Source organism: Stegostoma tigrinum, chromosome 9, assembly GCF_030684315.1.
Source record: "Stegostoma tigrinum isolate sSteTig4 chromosome 9, sSteTig4.hap1, whole genome shotgun sequence".
In the NCBI taxonomy this organism is placed as follows: Eukaryota; Metazoa; Chordata; class Chondrichthyes; order Orectolobiformes; family Stegostomatidae; genus Stegostoma; species Stegostoma tigrinum.
In genome coordinates, this window is record NC_081362.1 from 54,850,237 (window position 1) to 54,866,088 (window position 15,852).

A 15,852-nucleotide genomic window follows, 5' to 3' on the forward strand; every position below is an offset into this window, starting at 1 on the left:
AACAAAAGGAAGAAAGAATTGATAATACTTTAACGCTGTTGGGAAAACTAACAGAATGATAGGTTCTTTAACTGCTAAACAGCAACTGTTCCAATACAGTAACATCCCATAAACACACCCGTAGCAAAGACAAATTCAGTAAAATAGATTGTCTTGTACTGTGTTTCTCCAGTCCAGGGGAAAAGAACACCGAGAAGATTCTGGTAGAGAGAGAAAGAAAATGCCATCTTTTTGCTGTGGCTGAGAGAGATGTATAGCAACTTGCACAGTCAACTTCAAAAACCCCAACCACTACTGAACGCTAAACAAAAACCCTGATTCTGTGAGAGCCTGACTTCACCCATTCATGCTGCTTCTATTGTTCTAACTTAAAAAAAAACCAGGGCCCCTCCAGCTGTTACTTTGTTGGCCTGGAAGGGACAATCGGCTACCTCTGGCTCAAATTGTCTCTTCAAAACAAAAGGACAAAATACATTCCACCGTCTGTGTTTTACGGTTGATGTTGACCAGCAAGTTAACCTGATCAACAATGCTAGTGTTGTCACTAAAAGACTAGGTCAGAGTCAAGGGATTACGTAGGAAGTAACTGACTCCCTAAAGCACCTCCATCATCCACCAGATGTGTTAGGGGTTTAGGAATATTCTCCACTTAGCCTGATGACTGTAACTTTATTTTCATTAAAGACCCTTGCCATTATCAGTTCAACTTTTTCCTTCAAAGCACAGCATGGGGGATTGCATGCACTGCACTTTGTAGATTGTAACTGTTGCCACAGCTTCATGAGCAGCTTTCCAAACCCCTGACATAAGTAACCTAGAAGAGTGAGGGCAGAGGATGGATAGGAAAGATCGCTATCCTAAAATTTCCTTCCAGGTCACACATTTCTAACTTGGAAATATGTTGCCCTTCCTTTTCTCTTTCTCTCCTGTCTACCTACCTCCCACCACTTCACCTCACACCACATGCACACATGCGCGAACACAAACACACACACACACTCTCATTTTCCGAATCTACTCCGTAGTGAGGAATTCTGGCAGTATCACTGCTTGTATGTCCTGAAATTTTTTGACAGGTTTGCTTGTCTACTTACTTCCTAGAATCTTGATCATTTATTCCAGCCAAATTGCTTGGGTTGCTGTAAGTTCATACATTGTGTTGTGTAGCACTACCAACATCCTGTGCAGAATCAATTCAGACGGACCTAGCAGCGCAAATAGCTAATATTTAGAAATTTTAACTATTATTCTGCTTATTTGTCATATTTCAAAGTGCAATATTGTCAAAATAATGCATAAGTTTTCTGGATAGTCAGAATGTATGTTGAACATTACTTATTTTGGGAGAGGAGTGAGAATGTAGCCTCAACTTACACAAAGGTTTATGTAAACAGGAAAGGCTAATTAAAATCTGTTTCTATTGTATTGTTCATTCATAGTTTCTTTGGGACCTATTCTTATAGTGCGGAGTAATATTTTCCAACAATAATTTCTTCAGGTTCATATATGAAACTGACCACTTTAATGGAGTTGCAGAACTGTTGGAGATTCTAGGAAGGTAAGCTATCTTTTAAATTTAAGATAAACTTTGGGGTTGGGGTTAGTATAATTCAAGTAAGACTTCCTGATCTCTCTTTTGTTTCCAACAATTGACTTTGTCAGTGGGTCCATAAGCGTAAATAAATATGAAGTCTAATATGTATTTGATGCCTCATGTTTTCCGTATCATTTCAAAATACTTTACTGCAATGTATTATTAAAGTAGTTCGATTGCTATGGTGAACAAAACTGTCACAAGTTGACTTGATGGTACTACTTGAGATTCCTCCTCTCTGGTTTGCACCCAGGCTTGTTTTCATTGATAGTTGTGGTAGTTTTGTCCGAGATACTCATCTTTTGGATCTTTACTTTGCTTATACCAGGGCATAGACTGTGTTTCTCATTCGAGGCTAACTTAAGGAAAGAGAGGCCTGCGAAAAGATATGCAAAAATGTTGGAGCTTTGTACTGAATGGTGGAAAAGCAGCCAAATCAAACAGTGGAAGCACTGAATTTAAGTGCTATTATGTGAAATTGTGCCATGCATATACATTAGAAAGGAAGAGTTGGGTGTGCATTAATTCAGTGTGTTACATCTTGCATTTGTAAGTTGACAGCAGGATAATGTTAACTGTTGTTGGGAAATGTTGGAGCGTACTGTGAGATTTTTGAGGTGGAAAAATTGAGGTGTACGAACCAGTGCGACTCTTGAGGTTCTGAATCTACTCCCAAAAATGAAAATAAGCCCTCGAGGTGAAATGGCAGATGGTGGCCCTTCAGGTAACTCTGCCCATGCCTGCTTATTTGGACCTTGAAGACAGCATTACAACATGCTAGGAAATGTTTCTCCCTCTGTCAACTCACTTATTCAATTTTAAAGCTCTGGAAAAACATCAGAGATTCTTGGAGTGACTTTTCTGCTTAGTTTGGCAGTCAAAAATTATTCCCAGTTATTTACCTAAAAAAAGGAGGAATTTCTCAATTCTGCAAACAACTGGGGAAACTACACCAGTGATCCATGAGTTTGTTTTCTACCTCACATGCATCAGAGGCAAAATTAAGGCCTTTGTCTACATTTCTACCCAAACTACACTTATCCTGTCAGAATTCCTCCAGATTTACATCCCATGCTGAGATCTTTGGCCAACCAACATTGATTTTCTGTTGATCCATTCCTTTTGCTCCTGCAATTTCTTCTCAACAGTAATGTTTAGCTACCCTACTCAATGTTTCAGAATCTCCCTCCTTAAATCCCCCACTTTATGCCTTTACATTTCTACTGAGCTTTCTTTCACTCAACAAAGCATTTCCTTGTTTATTTTAATTGTTCATGTGTTGCTTTTTTCTTCTCTAAAATAGTTGAAGTTCAATTATATTAAAAGTGTAATATAAATACATTATGGTTATTCTTGATCACCTTGTGAATACTAGGACCTCGTTGAGGCATCCTAATTATGTTATGTGCATTCTAAGCTGAATTTATAGTCATAATAACTTACCTTTTCATAACACTTGTAATGTACCAGAACAATTTAAAATCACAAGGGTGTTTGTGGGTTGGTGTATTTGAATATGCCTGTAAAATTAACCTGGACTCTCAGGTGCCTCAATAAAAGTATTCAGCGTGCAGCTGAACTATGCAGCCAAAATGTAATGTGGGTGATTGATTACTGTAAATCACCAAGTGTTGGTCAATTTTATTAGAAGTTGTCACTATTTATAAAAGTTGCATATCCTCCAAACGAATATATAAGCGTGCTTAAAACTGATCAGAAGGCATTCGTTTTGACACAAAGCTATAAAATTTGATGTACTTCCGTCCTCTAATACAAGTGAAGAAATATTGTGTGTACCTACAGATCAGATTACAAAGCTCTATAGCAACACATTTTCACACATCAGGGCTGTTAAATTATCAGCTCTTGGTGACCGTGCCAGCTGTTTTGGGAGCTGTTGGAAAGCCTTTGCTTGCTTTATGTACATTATTGTGCACATTTGGATGTGAGTTTGCTCGCTGAGCTGGAAGGTTAGTTTTCGGACGTTTCGTCACCATTCTAGGTAACATCATCAGTGAGCCTCCGACGAAGCACTGGTGTTATGTCCCGCTTTCTATTTATCTGGTTAGGTTTCCTTGGGTTGGTGATGTCATTTCCTGTTCTTTTTCTCAGGGGTGGTAGATTGATTTGGAGCCAGAGAAAAAGAACAGGAAATGACATCACCAACACAGGAAATGACATCACCAACCCAAGGAAACCTAACCAGATAAATAGAAAGCGGGACATAACACCAGCGCTTCGTTGGAGGCTCACTGATGATGTTACCTAGAATGGTGACGATATGTCTGAAAACTAACCTTCCAGCTCAGCGAGCAAACTCACATCCAGAGCCTCAACCTGAGCTACAAATTGTGTATATTTCTTGGGTCATAGTTGAAAGCTAAGATGAACAACTGACTTTAGTAACTGCCATAAACACGCATGTTGAAGAGAGATGCTCTATCTCCTTTACCAACCTCAAGGGAAGTGAATTAATATAGCACATTCAGATAAAAATGAATTAAATATTGTACCGTACAGCACGTATTATGAAATAATTTGATTTGTTTAAATGTACCCATAGATGTAAAGATGATTTCAGGCGTTTAAATGTGTGAATTATTAACTTTATTTATTTTTCAGTATTATTAATGGATTTGCACTGCCATTGAAAGCAGAACATAAACAATTTCTTATGAAGGTGCTCATTCCCCTTCACACTGCTAAAGGCTTAGCTCTGTTTCATGCACAGGTAGGCTATTATTTCTTGATGTAAGCATGGTTTAGTTATTACGGACTTGGTACCAGAACTGATTTTCAAATTTGATGTACGTTCCATTCTGTGTCATTCAAGCTTTCAGTAAAAATGGTACACTTCATTGTAGGGGCTGGACCTCATGACTGCCGAAGCAGGTCTGGTGTATGTTTTTATTGTGTAGGCCAAAAATTTGCCAGAATTATGTTTGTGACATGTCCAAATACCTGTTTTACATTCATTTAAGTTAATTGAGAGAATGGAAAGGCCAGGCTTTTGGAATGGGCTATTAAAACTAATGTTTCACAAATTGTCAGTTTCAACATTGACTATCCAAATATTGCTGTCCTTTTTTAACAAGTTAGTTAATTTGGCATTTTATTGTCTGGATTGATATTTGGATCCATTTTTTATTTGATGAGGAAATGAAGTTTAATTCACAAAATACTATAACATAAGTATTGGAAGTAAGGAACAGAAAACTAGGCTTATTCACTTGGGTGAATGGAAAAACTGCATGGAACTTAATTGAGTACATGTCATCAATGTTTTGCAAAAGTACTTTTGTTGATGTATATTTTTGGGATAGTGTAGGTCCCTGTCAGAAGTTTTTTTTTCCTGATGTTAAAGTTTATTCACCCCCAGTGTTGAGTTTAAAAAAAGATTTTCCTGACATGTACCTATTTTAGTACCTGAAACATCACGTAACCCTAGAATGAAAAGCATAAGGATGAAGTGTTGACTGGAGTGGGGGTAATCCTTAGAGGTCATACTGTATCCTCTTGTTGTTGTTGACAACAATCTAACACACTTACCACACTTCCCTACATCAGGAGCACATCAGAACCAACAACAACACTCCTGTGACCACTAGGAATCATGGTGGTCCACAAGCCCACAGTCATTCCATGACAAACACACTCAAGGATTAGAGACCCCATTCCCACAACATACAGAATGAACCTGGTTTACAAAATACCATGCAACAACGGCTACAAACATAACATTGGACAGACAGGAAATAAACTAGCCATCTGAATACACAAACATCAACTAGCAGCAAAATAGCACGATGAACTCTCCTTAACATCTGTATATTCAGACAACGAAGGCCATCCGTTTAACTGGGACAAAGTAACCAAAGTAGTCCAAAACAAACATAGAACGCACGGGAATTCCTAGAGGCAGGGTTCTCCACCCATACTTAATCAACAAACATATAGAATTGGACCCTGTACGTAATACAGTACAGATCAAAACTGGAATTAACAGTACTCACCATAACGGACTGGACAGTATAAATTCCAAGTGGAGTAGAATAACATCGCTTCATCGGAGGTTCCACTGATGATATCACCGAGCATGGTTATGAAACGTCTGAGCAAAAACAAGCCAGCTTGGCGAGCAAGTCAACAACCACATCCGCAACCTGAGCTACAGATTTTTGCCAAGACTTTAAATTGTTGGAGTGTCAGTTGGATTTCTTTAATTAAAGAAGAAAAAAAACTACATTAAACCACTTTTGAACCTTTTGTATTCATTTCTGTTTGAGGGTTTGTATTAAAGGTGTATGAGTTAGTGGCCATGTTACTTTGCACTTTGCACTGTGTGCTTAATGGTGTGTGCTAACTGATTATATGAATTGTTCTTGCAGAGGGATTATTACGCAATACTGTCTAGAAACTCATTAGCTAATTAGCAGTGTTCCTTAGTTATCAGAAAATGACCAAGTCAGTTTTATGTCAGTTATCTCGTCTTCCCATATGGTTGCTAGATCCACCCTCTCTAATGCTGCCAACTTTCCCATTTTCTGGCACTTGCCTCATAGCCATGAATAGCTGTCATCTTGCTGTATTCAGTTTTTTTTTTACAAACCTAGTTTTGATGGCTTTATTGTCCGGTTGTTTTCAAGAGGTGGACAGTTGGAGTTGAAACTTTTATGACCAATTTGCATTTGTCCATTTGTGACTTTAAGCCACTGGCCATAACTTCTCCTGTATTATCTTTCATGATTTTTATTCTTCAGTTGGCATTTGCCTCTTGCCTTTTCACAATAACTGTGTTGATACGAAGGTATCTTGCTTCTTACTTGTTGTTTCTGATTGGGTATTTACTGTGAATTCTTTGTAGACATTTAAAATACAGCACAGCAAATTAATCACCAGTTTCACCTCATAATTCTTAAACAAGCCTTAATTTTTAACTTACATTCAGAACACTAAGAATTTCACAACACTATCCCCAGTGGTATGCTTGGAGTGATTGTTATGCAGGTATATTAAATTAATTTTAAGTTGGAATTTACTTACTTCATAAGCTTAACTTTAATTAACATGGAAAATTATGCTCCAAGCCCTGCCTTAGGTGAACTGTACAGATTATCATTGAGATATTAAAGTGGCATCCTGTACTTTCAATGAAGATGCTATGGGAAATCTGCAAACTATCGATTAGCATGTGATTGCTTAAGACATTGTACATACAGATTTTCACGGTAATGAGTATTTACAGACAATTTGTTTAGAAACCGAATAAAATGTATATAAGCCGGGAGAAATTTTCTTTTAAGTTTGCTGTTTCAAAATAGTGTTCCTTGAAATAAGATGCTTTCAGTTAGCCATCATACTGAAATTTTGCAGTGAAAAACACAATTGTTTAGATGAATTCAACCTGATTCACTACCTCATTAAGTGCATAATACCAACTGATCTTAATTGCCCCAAATTGTCTCAGATGGAAAATATAGGAAATTAAAAATTACTTTACAGGACTTGCAATGATCTTATCCTGGAGTATTTAAACCAAAAACCTTCTCCTGGACCTGGACACAGTCATCTAAACAGACAATTAGAATTTTCCTCCTTTTAAAATTATCGATGGTGAGTAGTGTGACTAACATGTGTTGTTAACATGAGGCTAACAGCATTCACCATTCTTAAAGAGACAACCTCCAGCAACTGCACATGCACTGTTAAGTGCAGCAATCAAAAAGTTGCTATCCAAAATGCTCAACTCCTCCAGGAGTCTTGGTGTTTAAAAGCATGAGGTGGAGTAAATTTGTAAAATTGACTGATATGTACATACATGCCCAGTGAACTTGCCAGAAAATGTTATGCTTGTCCATTGCAGTACAGTTTTATTTTAGCGAGGTAAGTTTTAATTGCTCTCAAACAATGTCTCTGGCACTGAAAATCATTTCAAACGATGTGGACTCCTATTTCTTTGATGTTAACTATAACTGAGAGATTTCTCTGTCTCTTTTTTTGCTCTGTTTCTCTCTTAATCCCATCTTCTTCCCTGTTTGGTTTATTTTCTGTACCTAATTTGACATTAATTTCTCTTCTGATGCTGCATTGCTCATTAACAATTTTTCGATATGATTAGTTAAGACAAGCGTGATACTCTGTATACGGTGGAATACTATTTTGACACACACAATTACGGCAAATTGGAGTCACAGAATCCTAGAGATGCATAGCATGGTAACAGACCCGTTGGTCCACTCGTCCATGGCGACCAGATATCCTAAATTAACATTGGCCCATATCTCTCTTTAAACCTTCCTAATCATGTACCTGTCCAGATGCCGCCTTAAATGTTGTAATTGTTCTAGCCTCCATCACATCTTCTATCAGCTTGTTCCATACATGCACTACCTTCTGTGTGAAAGAAGTGCCCCTTAGGTCCCTTTTAAATCTTTCCCCTCTCACCTTATACGTATGCTAACTAGTTTTGGACTCCAATACCCTGGGGAAAAGACTTTGCTACTCATGATTTTATAAACTTTTGTAAGACATTCCATTTCAAGTTTGTGGGAGTGTGAGTTTAATAAATTCATAGAGTCATAGCCATACAGCATGGAAATAGACACTTCGGTCCAACCAGCCCATGCCGAATATGATCTCAAACTAAACTAGTCCCACCTGCCTGCTCCTGGCCCATATTCCTCCAAAACTTTTCTATTCAAGTACTTGTCCAAATGTCTTTTAAATGTTCTAATTGTACCCACATCTACCACTTCGTCAGGAAGTTCATTCCACATGTGAACCACCCACTGTGTAAAAAAAAATTACCTCCATCTCTCTCTCAAATCTTTCTCATCTCACCTAAAAAATGTGTCCCCTAATCTTGAAATCCCCCTTTCCAGGGAAAGGATAATTACCATTAACTATTTATACCCGTCATTATTTTATAGACTTCTATAAAGTCATCTCTCAACCTTCTGTATTCCAGTGAAAGTAGTCACAGCCTACCCCGCATTTCCTTGTAACTCAGACCTTCCATACCCAACCTCATCCTGGTAAATCTCTTCTGAACCCTCTCCAGCTTAATAATATCCTACCTATAACTGTTATTTTATTACACTGCAATAAACAGATCATTTAAAAATATCTTAAATATATATAAAACATCTAAAAAATATCGACTGGGCCAACACATCATAATCACACAAACCAAGCAGAGACACACCAAGGAAATCCTGGAGGTCTGGTATTCTAACCAGAACTCCATCAGCGAACACATTGAATTAGACCCGGTGTACTAACCACAGAGAAACAGAGGCAGAAGTGGTGCCAAACACCCCACTGAACTGAGACATATAAATAATAAGTGTGAGAGAACACTGTCGCTTCATTGGAGGTGCACTGATGATGTTACCTAGCAGGTAACATTTGCAACCAAACCCACCAGCTCAGGGGAAAAATTGGTGTGTCATTTTTCAAAATAGATGGAAAAGGAGTCATTACATCAGTATAACCTTTTAAACATAACAAAGGCCTGTATTTGTATAGTGTCAATGTGTATCATGTACAATAAATCTGTCTGACATTTGTAATAGCGTACAAGAATAATTTAGGAGAAATTCCACATTGGGAAAAGCTTCATCTTGGAATGCATATTTTAAAATGAGCAGTTGCAAACTACTTGTTTCTGATTCTAGAATTGTTTTCATACTTTCTCTGATATAATATCGTTGGTTGAGTGAAATTAGGAGATTTTTTGACACACCGATAAGATTATTGCTTTGATTGGTGCACATAGCATGGACGTCCAATTCGATTTCACTAATTAGTGTTGCAAATCATATGTTTGTTTTTGTCTTCTAGTTAGCTTATTGTGTAGTACAGTTCTTGGAAAAAGATGCCACTCTTACAGAACCGGTAAGTTTTAACATTAAATTTAGTAGTTATTCTATTCTATATTCTATATTTAGATAACTATTTTAAAAACCCAGCTTGATTTTTGGGAGGTTATGGGCAGGATAGAGTTGTGAACTATACTGTCCAAATAGCTTGGATTTTGAAAATCCACTCCTGTAATAATAATATTTACCTAAATGTCATTTTGAACGTTTGCTGCACACACAATAATGTGAATATTTATATTGAGTATTTTTAAAAATGGGCAAATTTCTGAGTAAGAATTAAGAGGATATGGTGAACATTTTTTTGTGATTGAAACTAAATTAACTTCTTTGGGGTGTAAGATAATAAAATGTGAGGCTGGATGAACACAGCAGGCCAAGCAGCATCTCAGGAGCACAAAAGCTGACGTTTCGGGCCTAGACCCTTCATCTCTGATGAAGGGTCTAGGCCCGAAACGTCAGCTTTTGTGCTCCTGAGATGCTGCTTGGCCTGCTGTGTTCATCCAGCCTCACATTTTATTATCTTGGAATCTCCAGCATCTGCAGTTCCCATTATCTCTTTGGGGTGTAATTTTGTTTTTTAAAAAATGTCGAGCAAAATTTAAACGTTGATTTGAGTTGGTGTTATTTTCATTCCAATCCTTTTTCTAATTACATGCCTCCTTTGAAAAAATAAACTTCTCATAAATTTAGTGCTTGTTAAATCAATTTTACAGCTAATCATGAGACGTTACATTTTAAACACTTGAGCAATTTATTTCTAACCAGCACTAATCAAAAATGTGACCGACAGGTTTGGAGGTTAAGCACAGTGTAGAGCTGGATGAACACAGCAGACCGAGCTGCCTTGGCCTGCTGTGTTCATCCAGCTCTATTCTGTGTTATCCCAGATTCTCCAGCATCGGCAGTTCCCACTGTCTTTGGAGGTTAGCAATCTGTCCTTACCTTTTCCTTTTCAGAGATAAAATTGGGCAGAGATCAATTCGGATCGATTGCTGATTTAGTTCAGTATCTGAAGCTCCCAGTAGAACTAAATGCACCAGTTAAAACTGTTACGATGGAGCAGAACTGTAGCCATTTCAAAATCTACTCAATTTTCATTTGAAAATACTGGCAGTATATCATCAATTTGCCTCCATGAACAGAATATCCAGTATTGGCCGGTATGATGGTAGATCCAACAGTGATTTGAAAAAGTCGAACAGTGTTGTGATTTTCAAGGATAAAGTGTGATTGTTGAGCCCTTACACGTTACTTTTACATTTTTAGACATGTTTAGAACAAACTCGTTTTGATTTGGTCCTTGAAATTAGAATCATTGGATTTCCTTTTGGAAAAGCATGGAGAGTAAGAAGATGCCAAACAGTTGAGGTTTCTGTTCACAAGGGCTATGCTCACCCATCATTATCTTTCCTTTCAGTAACACTGCCAGAGGATCACTTCTCTGGATTTATTTGAAAGACTTTCTGGGGATAACTTGATTTCAGCTGAGAGATGATGCCTGATTTGTGCTACAAGATACAATATGACTTGCAAAAGCAATTAAACAATGCTTGTGGCTGAGAATCTTGTTTCAGATTTTAACAATTATAACTAGCCACACTATGTGCTGTTGCCTATTTGTTAATACCAAGGAATGCCAAGGAGAGCACGTAGCAGCAAGTCGGATCAAGAGGAATAAAATAGCAAAAGGCTCTTTGTATATATTTAGTATTAAGAACAAAATAAATTAGTTAACACCACAAAAGATGCTATTGAGTATGGTACTGTAACCATTACAGAGACATGATTACAAGGAGATCAGAGCTGGGACTAAATATTCAGGGGTAATGCAGGAAGGAAAGGGTGGTAGGGTAACTTTGTTAGTATGGGAAGGAGTGACCTTCGATTGGAAGGTATGCAATCTATAATGGAGTAGGTAAGATATAAAAAGGAGAATAAAACACAACTGGGAGTAACTTGTGGGCTGATTAGCAGTAACTATAGGATAGAAAATAAATAGGAGATGCAGAAGCAAAAAGGACAGTACGTTAATCATGAGTGACTTGAATCTTCATATACATATTGGAAGCTCAAAGTGGCAGAAGTAACCGCAAGGAAGAATTCAGAGTTTATTCTGGACACCTTCCTAAAACAATATGTTGTGGATATGACCAGGGATCATCCTATTCTGTATCTGGTAATGTGTAATGAGGCAAGTTTAATAAATGATATCTCAGTAGAAGATTCCCTAGTGACTGTAATATGTTGGAATCTTCACTGTGCGACTTGAGTCAGAAGCAACTGTGCTGAACTTAAATAAGGATAATCATAAAGGAATAAGAGCAGAGATGATGAGTGGGCTGGGGAAAGGATTTAGAAGCATCTGTGAAAGTTTGAAGCTTAGCTGATTGTGCTTTAAACTACCTTTTACCATTAACTTTTCCAGTGGTATTGTGTTCAGTGTTCCTTTATTCATCTTGCTTCCAGTGCCAGCTTTAAACTGTACCTGTGTGTGTGAATAAGCCTGCAGATGATTTGACTTGAAAAATACTACCTTATTATCACACTACCTCAGATTATAGCTGGTGCTAATCCAAACATTTTGAACTGAATTTCACCTGAGCAGGAAGATTTGGCTGCTAATGTTAGTGTGCAGCATTCATGGGTCAGATATTAGTACGGGGTGAAAAATCCCTTTATTAAACTTGTATCTTTTAAGGAAAATCTCTTTGTTTAACTTCCACAGTAGCAATCATATACTTCTAAATTTCGTTGCCAATTAGTGCCAAAATACTTAGCCGGAAGTGATTTGAGAGTTCTTCTCCTAATGTTTGAAATAAGATCCTTCGGCCAACAGTGTGTATTATCATCCCATTATCTGAATTGGATTTGATCTGAAGTGCCAGAGATGTTTATGTTCCTGCTCAGAATTCTTTCAATTTTTTATTTTAGCTGCTTGCGTTAAAGGTATTTTATTCCAATTATGCTCAAGTACTAAAGTTATGGTGCATTGCGGTAGTTTTAAAAATGTTTATTTGACTTGATCAAATATCTAAAGAATCCAGCTTTACATCATTTCTTTGGCAATTTGAACTTAAGTTTATTTTTCAAAAATGAGCTGGTTTCGTTTCTTCTTGGGCATGTTTAAACTCATTTTTAATGTATTGAATTACTAGACATTTGAGTAAATTTTGCTTAGTTTGTTACTCTGTTTCAAATAGTTTTCAGGACTGGAAAAAGTCAAAATACATATGAAGTTGCTGCAGAAATGAGAGGCCGTATCAGATTTGAACAGCTCCAGGATTTTCAACTTGCATAGCTTAATCAAGAGAACATAGCACAAGAGTACTGATCTGCAGTTATTTTTAGTCATTGTAAAAGCCAGAGGATCAAGGAGCTGAAGGATGAGTTAGGCCAGGTAAGAAGAGGCTAAACAGTGAGTGATAGATGTGAGGTAATGAATTCCATCAGTAAGAAAAGCAGTGAATAAGAGTCCCAGTGAGTATTGTCAGTAGGAGATTTACATGTACTGGTACAGAGTTATTGTAGAGTTAAACTAATATTAATACGTTTGATGTGCTAATATGTTTGTGTGTCATTCTTAAATTATTATCTCAAATTGCTTCCAGCCCTATCAATATTTAATACCAATCTTGTGTAACTTGAAATTCAGCTTGGAGATGGAGTATGGAAAGACAACATTCATATCAATAGCTGTATCACTAAGTGTTGCCCAACTTTCAAGTAAAACAGTATCCAAATTTTAAAAATTAAGTAGTGCTGCAGAAGAGCAAGAAATTGAAAGCCGTGTCAGAAATACGCATATCAGTTACTGAGTTTAGTGTACTTTGAGGTTATTTAAGAAAGGGCACGATTAAGCTATCTGGACCTTCACATGGAGTCAGCCAAAAGTAGTGTCTTTTTCTCCACATTTTACACTCCCTTGTGAGGTTTCACTATTCTAATTCATAGTATGCTTGCCAGATTGAGTGCCCAGCCTTCTTTTGTTGGGGGGCGGGGGAGTTGTGGTTTGCATCTTATTTTTCATCCTTCTATGCTGATTTTTTTCCTCTCAACTTGCAATATTGCACTTTGAAAAGACAAACATTGCTCCAAACTTAACTGTCAAGGGTGAATGAGAGAGCTAAAGTAACAAAGTGTGGGGCTGGATTAACACAGCAGGCCAAGCAGCATCTTAGGAGCACAAAAGCTGACGTTTCGGGCCTGATGAAGGGTCTAGGCCCGAAACGTCAGTTTTTGTGCTCCTAAAATGCTGCTTGGCCTGCTGTGTTCATCCAGCTCCACACTTTGTTATCTCGGATTCTCCAGTATCTGCAGTTCCCATTATCTCTAATGGACGTAGCTAATGTTTTTTGATCTTTTCACATGCAGTATGAATTGAACCCAGCAGATATAAAGAGTATGCAACTTATCCAAAACAATAAACAACAATTTCCAAAGGATTTCTGTAAGATGACCTTTCTGAACTGGCCTTATCAGTAAGAGGATGGTTGGTGAGAGATAATGGGAACTGCAGATGCTGGAGAATCCAAGATAATAAAATATGAAGCTGGATGAACACAGCAGGCCAAGCAGCATCTCAGGAGCACAAAAGCTGACATTTCGGGCATAGACCCTTCATCAGAGAGGGGGATGGGGTGAGTGTTCTGGAATAAATAGGGAGAGAGGGGGAGGCGGACTGAGATGGAGAGAAAAGAAGATACGTTGAGAGGAGACTATAGGTGGGGAGGTAGGGAGGGGATAGGTCAGTCCAGGGAAGACGGACAGGTCAAGGAGGTGGGATGAGGTTAGTAGGTAGGAGATGGAGGTGTGGCTTGGGGTGGGAGGAAGGGATGGGTGAGAGGAAGAACAGGTTAGGGAGGCAGAGACAGGCTGGGCTGGTTTTGGGATGCAGTGGGGGGAGGGGAAGAACTGGGCTGGTTTTGGGATGCGGTGGGGGAAGGGGAGATTTTGAAGCTGGTGAAGTCCACATTGATACCATTGGGCTGCAGGGTCCCAAGCGGAATATGAATTGTTGTTCCTGCAACCTTCGGGTGGCATCATTGTGGCACTGCAGGAGGCCCATGATGGACATGCCATCTAAAGAAATTCCTGCAGCCCAATAGTATCAATGTGGACTTCACCAGCTTCAAAATCTCCTCTTGCCCCACCGCATCCCAAAACCAGCCCAGTTCGTCCCCTCCCCCCACTGCATCCCAAAACCAGCCCAGCCTGTCTCTGCCTCCCTAACCCGTTCTTCCTCTCACCCATCCCTTCCTCCCACCCCAAGCCGCACCTCCATTTCCTACCTACTAACCTCATCCCACCTCCTTGACCTGTCCCCTCCCTACCTCCCCACCTATACTCTCCTCTCCACCTATCTTCTTTCCTCTCCATCTTCGGTTCGCCTCCCCCTCTCTCCCTATTTATTCCAGAACCCTACCCCATCCCCCTCTCTGATGAAGGGTCTAGGCCCGAAACTTCAGCTTTTGCGCTCCTGAGATGCTGCTTGGCCTGCAGTCTTCATCCAGCTTCATACTTTATTATCTTAAGAGGATGGTTGGTGACAAGTTGCTCATTCTCTTTAAAGAGAATGCACTCAGGCAGCCAGAGGGAGTAGATTCGACTTCCTGCACCATTGCTACTCCAGTCAATTTTATTATTCTACCTCAATATTTGTCAATAGGAATTTAATTGGAGTTCCTTTGCATTGTATATTGAAAGCAAAATTTCCTGTCTGAGCAAACCCATGACGGCCTTGACTAGCAAATATGATATACGTTCATTCAGGTAAAGGCACATTCACTTGCAAATTCTTTTTCTGTTCCTGTTTTGTCTGTTGTTCTCTTTCTCCCTTTGGCTGTATAAGTCCAAAAGGCAGAGTTTTCTTCACAAGTGTCAGTTGCTGCTAAGGCTGCCCTGGAATAATTTTTACCTTCATCACCTGGGTAATGTTATAGCAAAATGGGTCCAGAAGACTTAATGATGTTACCATTAAACAAAGAAGGATATTTTATTCAGTTTTGTCAGGTATTGTGCCTATAAAATCATACTTCTGTTTAGTTGAAGAAAAGGTTTGCATGTGATAATGCCACAGAATGCATGGACTTGATCAGTTGAGGATATCTTGTCCATGCGAGTCTGTTGCCATGCGTTACAACTTTAACTCTATGTAATATCTGTTTGAAAGTCATAATCCATTCTTGATAAATTGAGAAAAAGACTGTATACAGACCAAAAGGAAGCACTTGTAAAACTTGATTCTTCCCTTGTTAGTCACCAGTGTTCTTATCCACCGTAAACCTTAGTTAAATCAAATTCTGCCACCTTATCCTAATGCACACAAGGTCCAGTTCAACTATTAACCCTGTGCCCATTGACCTATGTTGCTACCTG

At 38.5% G+C, this 15,852-nt stretch overlaps 1 protein-coding gene across 3 annotated transcripts in view; it reads left to right on the top strand.

Annotated features, from left to right (window-relative positions):
• ppp2r5a (protein phosphatase 2, regulatory subunit B', alpha isoform) overlaps nt 1-15,852 on the top strand; it is a 197,607-nt gene that overhangs the window by 157,535 nt on the left and 24,220 nt on the right. For all 3 annotated transcript variants that reach the window (XM_048535519.2, XM_048535516.2, XM_048535517.2), the window contains 3 exons: nt 1,499-1,558; nt 4,217-4,325; nt 9,437-9,490. In XM_048535519.2, the coding sequence (XP_048391476.1) occupies nt 1,499-1,558; nt 4,217-4,325; nt 9,437-9,490 (223 nt within the window). The remainder of the gene's footprint in view (nt 1-1,498; nt 1,559-4,216; nt 4,326-9,436; nt 9,491-15,852) is intronic.